The sequence below is a fragment of the Sander vitreus genome, chromosome 13, assembly GCF_031162955.1.
Source record: "Sander vitreus isolate 19-12246 chromosome 13, sanVit1, whole genome shotgun sequence".
Classification (NCBI taxonomy): domain Eukaryota; kingdom Metazoa; phylum Chordata; class Actinopteri; order Perciformes; family Percidae; genus Sander; species Sander vitreus.
Window position 1 is genome coordinate 24,781,860 of NC_135867.1, and position 11,282 is coordinate 24,793,141.

The 11,282-nt window shown below is 41.3% G+C and overlaps 1 protein-coding gene across 1 annotated transcript in view; it reads right to left on the bottom strand.

Annotated features, from left to right (window-relative positions):
• Positions 1 to 1,114: 1,114 nt before the first annotated feature.
• The window catches only part of map6a (microtubule-associated protein 6a), a 21,683-nt gene continuing 11,515 nt past the window's right edge, over positions 1,115 to 11,282 (bottom strand). Inside the window, exons 2-5 of the mRNA XM_078266482.1 lie at positions 8,239 to 8,452; positions 7,837 to 8,051; positions 4,709 to 4,819; positions 1,115 to 1,262 (exon numbers count right to left, since the gene is read on the bottom strand). Coding sequence (XP_078122608.1) covers positions 1,115 to 1,262; positions 4,709 to 4,819; positions 7,837 to 8,051; positions 8,239 to 8,452 — 688 coding nt within the window. The remainder of the gene's footprint in view (positions 1,263 to 4,708; positions 4,820 to 7,836; positions 8,052 to 8,238; positions 8,453 to 11,282) is intronic.

Sequence of the window (11,282 nt, forward strand, 5' to 3'; positions counted from 1 at the left end):
ATGTACCAGAGGGCTCATGAGACATGAGCTTTGACAAATGTTTAGCTATATACAATATATTATAAATGATATTATATATTTGCACCACAGCCGCCATGAACAATAGCGAGCCAGGGAAGTCACAGAGGTTTTCTAGTGCATAGATAGTATGATTGCACTCAGTCCTGGCCGGAGGACAGGGACCCTTAGCGGGCCCTGACAATCAAAGTCGTCTTTATTTGACTGATTTAATGCAACAATGGATTCATATCGAATGGGTCAATATTATGTAGGTGAATATGTTGTGAAATGATATACTTATTTACTGTATATATTAATGATGACACAATTGTGACCCGATATTGCAGGCTATTATTTATAAGAATGGCAAATTCTGCTGAAGTCATGTAGTCTCACCCCACTACTAAACCTCACAGTTCATACACAAACAGTCCAAGGCCTAAGTTAGTTATAGTGCAAAACAAAGTCACGAAAACAGCGACATCATGCCAGCATCAGCACCTTGGACAGCACTACACATCAAACAGGCAAGACTACGACAGTGTGCAGCCCAGGGGACATTTTATTCCGCTCTCTCACACATCTATTACTTCATCTTAGCAAACATACACTGGTCGCACAGTTTCCCCCTTTGTTATGCATTTAAACTTATTGGGCCAGTATCACACTGCATCTGAATGTAGCAGCCTTGTGCCTCTGCTACAGGCTGAACTCTTCATAACTTCACACCATACAGACCTCCTATTTGAAAATGACTGACCACACAACAAAAACTACAGTACAGTATGGTAATCTGCAAGTATGATTATTTATTTACACTAAAACAGTACAGTTTCTTTTGTAATTGTAGTATAAGCACTTTATGGTGTGGTATTTCTAATGATATTGGCATATTCTTTGAAAACAAATGGCATGAAACCAGAAAATGATATAGCACCTTTGTGATAATTCCATGGGTCAAACATGCGTGTTTCAGATGTGTGGGCTGCCTCTTGGATAGCGGAACTTTTTTTTTCACCTCTTTTTCATAATCCAACTTAGTTGCAAATACTAGCTATTTACAGTACAGAGCATCAGTCGGTTTAAGATATCGGCCTCCATCCTGCAGGCACAACTACTCAGTCTGGTTGACATCTAGGGCAAAGCGTACGACTCCGCTGCTCTTCCGAGGTTCGGGTCTTTCCAGCGGTGGTGGTGGCTCTCCTCCAGCAGCACCCTGGGAATGATGATGACTGGGTCCGAGAACCTCGTCCTTAGCATCTCTAGGAGGCAGCACATGGTTAAGATACCAGAGAAGAAGGAGACAGAAAGAGACACACGATGAGGCATTTCTCTCAGGCCAACAACATCAAGTCATTGGGTTGAGTTGAGCGGAGCACCCTGTGACCGCTCATTCCAGAGGAACATATCAGGATTCTGTTTTAGGAGACAACGCTATAACATCACTATGGGGCCTGTTTGCTTGACAACAATATTACATAAAAATGCCTCAGGGCAATCATGATAGAATCAAGTGACTCATGTAATACATATCTTTGAAAACTTGACTATAAATGCCATTGTGTTGTGGGAATACACATGTAAAGTAAAGCTTTTGGTCTATTTCTAATGATGCATTGGCCAGCTTTGTGTTTAGATCAATTCAAGCCATTGGTTTAAATCTATACTTTGACTCATTCAGTGACATTATGAACTACGGGATGCCAATGGTGCAATGAGAGTCTCAGGGTGTTCTGTGAAAGAATAGCTACAAGATGCAGTACACTATAGAACAATCCAAATCAATACATTAGCATTACAAATTAGTGTGAAGATCATTAACATGCACTTACAATTTCCTTTTTGAACTGTGTGTTTCCAAAGCAGAGCGGCTTCCCTCATTCCATTCATACTTACCCCTCATCTTACATCCAAGCTAACACTCAACGTCTAGACCAAATTATTGAACACAACATCAGATTGCAGGTCCAACAGAAAACAGTGGCAGCATGCTTTAGAGACAGATATGGAATCAAGAAAAAAAAATAAAACATATTATAAAACTTCTACCCAGTGACAACAAGCTAAGATGCAAAGTGCTACAGTTTAAAAGGGTACTTTGTTATTTTTAACCTGACTAATAAGGTTAACAATCTATGAAATTGATCCAGTATTAAGCGAGAGCGCTGTAGCCTGCAACTGCAAACCGCGCTGCAATGTAATCCTATGGGGCAATTACGCACCATCAATGTAAGTCCACTAATAGTGTTTGTTTGGCTCAGATTGTTGTTGTAAGTGTCTGACTACGTTATGGAAAGGACCCTACAGTGAAATACAACTTACTTCTTTACCTTTCACTTGATCTGGTCGCAAAATTACGAATCCCACTATGGCTACGCCAAGACCCGCCCTACGAAGCAGCTCGATTGGTTGGGGTTAGGCATTTGACCTCGAGCTGTTAAGGTTAGGATAGCTGATTGGTCAGGGGATAGGACCTGTACAAATAAGGGTTACGTTACCTTGCGTAAGCATGGACGCCTGGGCAATAAATGCTATTGAAGGGCGGGTCTTTGCATGGCCGTAGTGGGATTCGTAATTTCGCGATCCGGTCAGTTTGTTATTCCAAATCTTGCTCAGGGAGAAGTCTCGTTCTGAAATCTCGCGGTTGTGACCCGGCTAAATATTCAGCCATGACACTGAAAATATTTTGGGTAACTCTAAGATACGCTTTCTGTATCAACACAACAAACTCTGGCACGCCTCTCTCCAACTCATCGATTTCCATTGTTGTCTCGCGAGATTTCAGAAGAAGAAGACTTCTCTGTGAGCGAGACTTGGAATAACAAACAGACCGGATCAAGCGAAAGGTAAAGAAAACCGGTATATTTTTCTGTAAGGGTCCTTTCCATAATGTAGTCTGTGATGCCCCTTTGGTGTCATTTGAGTGTTTTTGCTGTCTACATTGTGGAGGTGTGTTCTAACTTGTGCCTCCTGTTTGCAGGTTACTAATTAGAGTATCTCAGCTCAAGTTAGGACACACCTCCACAATGTAGGCAGCAAAAACACTCAAGTGACACCAAAGGGGCAGCAGAAGTCAGACTCTTATAATAACAATCTCAGCCTGTCAGTGACAAAAAAAGCTCTTTTAAGGGACGTACATTGATGGTTCGTAATTGACCCATAGGATTACATTGCAGCCCGGTTCGCGGTTGCAGGGCTCTCGCTCAATACTGGACCAATTTCAAAAATTGTTGTCCCCATTAGTCACACTAAAACAATAAAACATGGGAAAATAGGGTCCAGGTTTAAAAATACCAAAGTTCCCCTTCAAAACATGAGTGATCTGCCTCATAAATGAATGGAATAGAGATCTCCACTCTCCTGTCTGGGTGGGTAATTCAACAGTCATGCAGGTTGTTTTAACCATGAGGAGTGGGTGCATCGCAGCGGCTGACAGAAGTTCAAGGATGGGTGGAGATATCTGGAATAAACCTGGGGCCTCCTTAAGAATACGCCCCTTACATGTAGCATGTGACAGCAGTCAGTCAGACAGCCCCATTCACCCTCCCCGACTCTACTTGAGTGTCCATATGGAAGAGAAATATACAGACGGGCTATGACCTGGAGAGTAGACCAGAGATAATGTGGTGAAACAAAACTGTGCCACTGTCATAGGCTACATCTACTCTACTACGTTTTTAATGTTTAAGCAGAGTTTTGAGACAAAAAACGATTTTCTGTGCACACAAGAGTTTAAGCTCCAGTAGCAGAACTAATCTCCGTCTATATTAACACGTCTGACGACGCATATCACATGACCATTCATATACACTGGGAACGGGCCAGTCCCCCAGGATCAGCGCTCAGCGAAGAGTTGTCTGTAAAACTGCTGCCAGGACACCTTGAACGACAAACAAGGTCGGTTAGGACTCTTTCTATTCTGACTTTTTAATCCATGGACTTTTTCTATTCGAAAAAAAACTCTTCTTACCGAGAAAAGCAATTAAAAAACCGGTGACGTCACCACAATGTAAAGTCTATGGGCCGAGCGGGAACTCGCAGGCAGGGCCAGTGGGAGAAACACAACTGCGGACATTCAGTGGGTCGCATATCACGGAAATAAACCCTAAAGCTTAGCAACTCTCATAGGAATGAATGAGGCTCCTGGTCGAACGCTGTACCAGTTCTTTTAATACATCCATGGCATGCGCGTGCCGGTGTAAACAGGAAGCAGATTGTCTGATGTTACTCCGACGTTCAAAATCATGGACGTATAAGTGAAGAAATACAAAAAATACTTTGGAGAAAAAACATCAACGGTGAAAAGTAAGAACAGGGATTTATTAGCTTGGACCGACGGCGAGGTGGAACTGTTACTGAAAGGTCTGTAAGCCGACCTAACAGATACAGTAAGACTGACTGACATGCGTTGTTTCCAAAGGTCTCTGTTTCTGCCCGACTACAAAGCAACCCCGGAATTTTCAAACCAAAACGGGAGCAGCTGTGTTTCCAAATGTCTCTGTTTTAGGGGCTCGGACACGCCGGAGTATTGCGGACGTGAGGCGTAAACATAGCAAAAGATATTCGTTTTTAAACCAAAAAGTAGTAGTGTAGATGTAGCCATAGAAAACATAAAGTAAATCACATCTCCATGAGCATGTATGGATGGCAATGAGTGGCATTTGTGGCTCGTTGTCTGTTTCCTTTAATTGCTCTTGTGATTGATTACCTTGGGTTGGGTAGTGCACAGCCCCACAGGTGTTGCTTTAGAGTCTGCACCCAGCCAATATCTCGGATTGGCTGGCAGAGTTGTATGTAGTGGTACTGTTTTAGCACAACCCTTCAAATGAATCAGAATGTCACTCATTAGCACACGACAAATTGGACACAGCAGAAGTATGAGAAAGAACAATATGATCTCAGCAAATGTAATATCACACATTTGTGGGTGTTTTTGCATAAAAGAGGATTTTTTTTGTACTTTGCTAGAAGAAGCACATGGCATTTTATTCTGGAATAAGTTTCTGGACATCCTTTGAAATGCATGTTGCTCTGTAAGTCGGATAAGTTCTTCGAATATATTAGAGACATGATGCAAGAATAATATATTCTTCCGTTCTCACATAAGGGCAACATGCACGGCCTGGAGAGGATGTCAGAGCTCATGCCAGAATGTGGCGCAATCTTGGAGAAAGCACAGAAAGAAGTTGTGAGAGCAAACATTCTCTTCCATGTGGATTTATTCAATGTCTCACAAGGACAAAGACTGGGACTGGAGAAACACTGACAGATACCTGCAACCGCTAATCTTTCACCATTCTACATTCAACAAAAAAAAGCAAGAAGACACTGCTATTTCTGCTTTTTGCATTTATTTGTAATGTTTCATTAAATATGAGCAAGCAGATAGAAACACAAGCACGTCACAGTCAATTTTTTTTGTTGTTGCCCAAGACATAACTTTCTTTACCATACTTTCTATCCTTATTTGCCCAATAATCACAAAGATAGCACAGGGTGTGCGCTGTACTGACAACTGTTTACATTTACTGCCCCTACAAGCCCCCTCCTGTGTGTTACATGACAAAGCGTCCCCCCCAACCAAAGGCTGCAAAATGCTAATGAGTCAGTCCCTCATCCCCGATGGGGCCCCATGCTCAGCTTGGATAGACATGGTGGTAGCGCTGACGGTTGATGTCTCAGACACCGCAGAATATGGAGATGGTGCAGCCGTCCACTCAGAATGGAGGGAAGGATGCTGAGAAGCAGAGCTAATGAGAACATTAAGGTGTGTGTGGGGGGATGGCGCACAATGATGGGTTGACCCCTGCCAAGACTGAACAGTGCTCTTCTAATCCAAAAACAAAGAAAAAAAGGATCTCTCTCTATATATATATACAGTATGCTAAGACTGAGTGAAAGCAGCTGGATGCTAAGGACCAAGTTCAGACTCCAACATTCAGCCAACATGTAATGTAGCCCTGCTGTAACATATATATGTTCCCCTTATCTTCAACACATCTCACAGAGAAAATTTGGGTTAAACCAGAATTTATAAATGGAGGCTTTACAACTTGTTTTGGTATGTTTTGCTAGATACCTCTTACACACAAATGCAGCACCACCATGTTGAACTTGCCAGACAAAGCACAAGTAAATCCAGTTTTGAATCAACAAAAAATACACTAAACTTCATCACACCAACATACTTTTCATACTTTTGGAATTTTGGTAAAAACAAATACAACAGCATGGACTCAAAAACGGAGAGTGATGAACATTGGAGTCCCAAAACAGAAGCAGTTACACTTATCATCACATCACTGTGCCATCATTGGCATGTGTGTTAAAATAAAAGACGATATTAACAGATACAACGTATTAGTTACAAACAAAATGAGGTAAAACATTGTAGCCTTGCAAACCAATGTAACACATGGCAGTGAATTGTTGATGATTTATTCGGAACGTGAATCTGTGCGTCATCCATACATCTCCCTCTTTAAAGGTTATACGAAAAGTGCTATTAAGCAGCAATGTGAGCTGTCTGCTATCGTCCCATGGCAGTCTGATCATATTGGTTACGGTCACCCTCGGAAGAGTGCATTTCAAAAAAGCCACAAGGAGGTGTGTGTTTGCGTGCGTACTACTGTGATTGCATAACTGCTGCGGAGCTTTGCACAGGGATCAGTCTTGTAGATAAAGACTACATTAGAGGTGATTACGCCGAGATGTGGCGATTGAGATTGACAGCTCTACACGCTGTGTGCTTGGCAGACACAACCTGAACCACTCAACACAACATTTTCCCGCTCCACTGACTTTGATTCTGAGAAAGGTTGTGACTTTAATGTGAAATGTCAATATTATCAGTTTAGTGTGACCCCGATGGTTTGTTGGCAACAAATTGGGTGTTACAAAATGGCCTTGAGTGAACTTAGATACAAAAGTATAAATGGGCTTCACGTGAAAGGAAGGGGAGAGCGGTGTGTTTCTTCAGATGAACTGACAACAATTTTGTGCAGCCTACAACAGTGTTCAGTTCAAAATGGGACATTGGATTACAAAATCACACTGAACAAAGCGTTGTGACGTTGAGCCCTGCGAGCTCTACCATGAACAGAGACCAGTAGCAGAGATAACAGAGCAGGTACAAAACAAGCCGTGGATCAGACAGTCATGACTTCCCAAGCGGGACATTTATCAAAGATTTTCAGATTTGTTGTTAATTTAGCAAGTGCAGAAATCATATCCAAAGTGCCAATTCGATTATCTTTTCTCCAATAAAAAAATTAAATAAAGAAAAATTCAAATAAATCCTTGATAAACTCAACAAAGCAATCTGCACAGTTGATCAAAGCCAACCCGTCAGAATTGCTTGTCGCTGGGCCCATGCAACGAAAGCCATCCATTGCCTAGCCAGGCAGCCCGTAGCCATGGCAACCTGGAGATGGAGGCGAGCAGAGTGGGGGTGGTGGGTGGCAATCAAATGGCGGAGGATAGGATGCTTCCGCCCACTCGTTAGCATAGCGATCTATATAGCATGAGGTGGGAGGAGCAATGACATGTCATGTCTAAACCCCAACATCTTATCTTATTATTAGTATTAGTATTATTATTATTGTACAAACGTAGCCGAGAGGTAGTGAAAGAGGACAGAGAAGAAAATGAGTGGATACTGGGAGACTGAACAGAGACGAGAAGAAGAAAGATACTGTAGGGGGGAACAGAGGGAAAGAACAGAAAGAAGTAAAGATGAGAATAAAGAAGAGAACATTAATTGATTTTGCAGCCTCTGTGTTTTTCCCCCCCAAAAAATAAGAAATAAAAGGAGAAGTAGTGCTAAATGATTTTTACTCTTTTGCCTCAGCCAGTTTGTTGTTCATCTCTTTACTTTTCTCCTTGTCCCCTGCCGCTGGCTGGTTCTCGGGCTGCTTCTCCGAGGTTGTCTTCTTGGATCCCCTCAGCGCGGCGCTCTGCTTATCTTTGGCTTTCTTCACTGGCTTGCCCTGGCCTGCGACCCAGGCTCCAGGCCTTTTGGGTTTAGAGCGAAGGACACTATACCTGTCAACCTAAAGATGTCGGACAGCGGAAATGAGATTCCTGAGCTGAAATGCTTCAAATGAATGGCTAGTCATTTCTACAACTGTGCTGTGCAATGAGATGAGCATGGCAATCATTTCACATTACAGTAATATTAAGATTATTTTTTAAATTCATATTTAACCCAACTACAAAGTTAGAAAAGTGCGTTCTCACTTGGTTGATGGGGTCTATGTAAGGCTCGCTGTACAAACTGCGTATCCTCCTCCTATCCACGGCCTTGTTGTCAGCAGGGCGCAGCGGAGCTTGGCCCTTGAAGGTAGCATTGTAGCTGGTCTCTAGACTGGGCCTCTCAGCTGGGGGCAGGTACTGGGACCTGGCCCGGATCATCTTCGCTGGCTTCACATCTCTGTAAGCCTTGTACTCAGTACTGTGTGGAAAGAAAGACAGCTGTCGTGAGAAAATGTACTGTGTCGTACAGCTTTAAAACCCATTAATAATGATTATTAATAAAGAGACATAACAGTGCGCAGGTGAGACTGGCAAGTTATCTATTCATTTCTGTTTAGGCTCCTGAAAGAGAGAACACGTTGAGGATCTCTAGCTAGGATACTTTTGGCCTAAAAGATCTGAAGTTAAAAGAATGCTTTGACATTTTGGGAAACATGTTGCTGTAATTGCTGTATTTGCAGATTTTACTCACAAAATACCACAATTAATACGGTATATGATGTATTATTATTTATTAAACTACCCAGCATTATATTAGAGTTGAAAGCTCCACTTTGAACAGAGGTAAAGTAAATGTGTACATTGTACTGATATAATGCCTCTGATTTAACTCAAAGTAAACATTTGAATTCAGGACTGTGCGCTATCAATAGTTTTACTATTAATTGTTAAAAGTTTTACTTCAGAAAAAAAAGGTTTTGAGTACTTCTTCTACCACTGCCAATACCAACATTCCCAGTTAAAGAAATGGTCAAAAAGTAAAGCCAGACGCTATGCAGTTCATCTAGTTTGCTACAGTTGCAGATTATTTTTCTGTTTCTGTCTGTTTGAGCTATAGCTTGTATTATTGTTTTAAAAGAAGAAAACTACTGTAATTCTCCTAACAGAAGACACTAGAAAGCTTTTGTGAACAAAAATGAATTATTATTGTGGAAAACAGATGAAGCTGAAACAATGTTACTGCTTGCCTTGTTAATCTTTATAGAAAGGTCATCAGGGGATGCTTTAGAAAACAGAAATCTGCAAGACGCTAATATCTGAGAAAGGAAGCTTCTATTCTATTTGGTCATATCTGGTCATGACTGTAGGCTAAACTTAATATGAACCTTGGATTTCTTTTTGTTTACTCCTGTTTTTTCAGCCAGAAACAAAGCAAATATATTATGAAGGACTTTTATTTGCACCAATGTACGAATCTATAGAAAATGGAACAATGGAAAACATCAGCATGTAACCCCAAATGACTTGTCTAATAGTAACACGAAACAGTTCAAATGTACGTTAAAGAAAAGGGAATGTACTGTATGTGCTCCTGTACATACACACCGCAAAAGTTGCCCAGCTGATTGCCCTCATACAAAACATTAAAATAGTTTTTTTCATGGTGTCTTGCTTCTTCTGCAGTAGGATACTGTATTGCTGTAGCTAATTACAAAGGGAAATAGAAAGCTCTGTGTTTTAGGCCACTCAGATGACACCTATCTGTTCTCCCCTGTGGCTCCAGTGCAGTCACAAACACATAAATTCCCCCTACTGCAGCACAATTCAGCATAAGCACTTAGAGCCACGTAGGCATAGACAAGGTTCAGTGAAAAGTCTCCGTTCCCTGTGGCAACACCAGAAATGCAGACAAGGCCAGGCTGCGGGACTAGAGCCTCATTAGAACAATTTATAAGCCCGCTGCCCAAGTCATATGAAAAGACATCAAATCAATAAATGGCAGCTATGGAAGACCGCCTGTTTAATGTAATGTATGTTTCAGGGACAGGCGCATTGATTTAACATCTTTTAATGTATTACATTGAGAAAGGGATTATTAGAATTGCATCCCAGTGTGAACGCTGGGCTCTGACCTCATATGTTTTTGTGGTGTGTTGTCATGGGACAGCATGTGAGAGTGATAACGATAACAGGATTTATAAAGCTCATCTTTTTCTCAGTGGTTTATAATTGTGTGGATGTTGTCTTTAGTCATACATATGTTAGTACCACTGGTGACTGTAACATTGGACATAACTAAGTAAACTAACTCAGACTATGAGTCTACAGCCATAGCAGCTCTGTATGTAGGCACAGCTGTGCTTTGAACTAACTGCTAAAGTCTGAGTGCTAACATGCTCACAGTAACAATGCCAATATGTTGATGCTAACCAGGTATAACGTTTACCATGTTCACCAACTTACAGTAGTTTAGCGCGCTAGCATGCTAACATGGCGCTAATTAGCCCTAAACACAAGGTATAGCTGAGGCTGATGGGTCTTTAGATGTCTTTAGTTATACCAAAAATACAATTGATAAAAATATAAAGTTCATGATATGTTAGAGAAGTTACTCAAGTATTTCATCTAACCTTTGTTAAACTGTCAACAGAATATCTATAAAGACAACTGACATTTACAAATTATAACCTTAACATCTTATCTTCATAACTATCGGCCTATAATTAGTTCCCATTAATCTTAAATTAGCTAACAGGCGCTCACATTTAAGCTGGTGATGTATTTAACGAAACTGAAGCGTAAAATGTCATTTTACCATAATATGAAAAGCAAACTATTTATGATAGAAAGGCTGTTGAATACAGAGGAGAGGTGGAAATCACACAAAGAGCGATTACATAACAAGACTGAAGTCCATTTTCAATGCTGGATTTGGCCAAGAAGACACGATGCAAGGACAGGTTATATAACAATGATTAAGGCCAAGGGTCTAAAGCACCTACTTGACACCACAGTGTGTGTGTGTGTGTGTGTGTGTGTGTGTGTGTGTGTGTGTGTGTGTGTGTGTGTGTGTGTGTAAGAGAGAGAAAGACAGAGAAAGAGGCAGATTGTGAGTGCAGTGTGAAACCTGTCTGCACTGTAACATTGCTGCTATTCATGGACACATGACTGTGTAACAATAAAGCCTGTGTCTCTGAGGTCAGTGTGCACTTGGTACTTGTTTAAAAATGAGCGTTGAAAAAGCATCCTTGGTTCAGTGGGTGTCATGTCACAGCTATTGCAACATGTACACACAACATGCATATTAC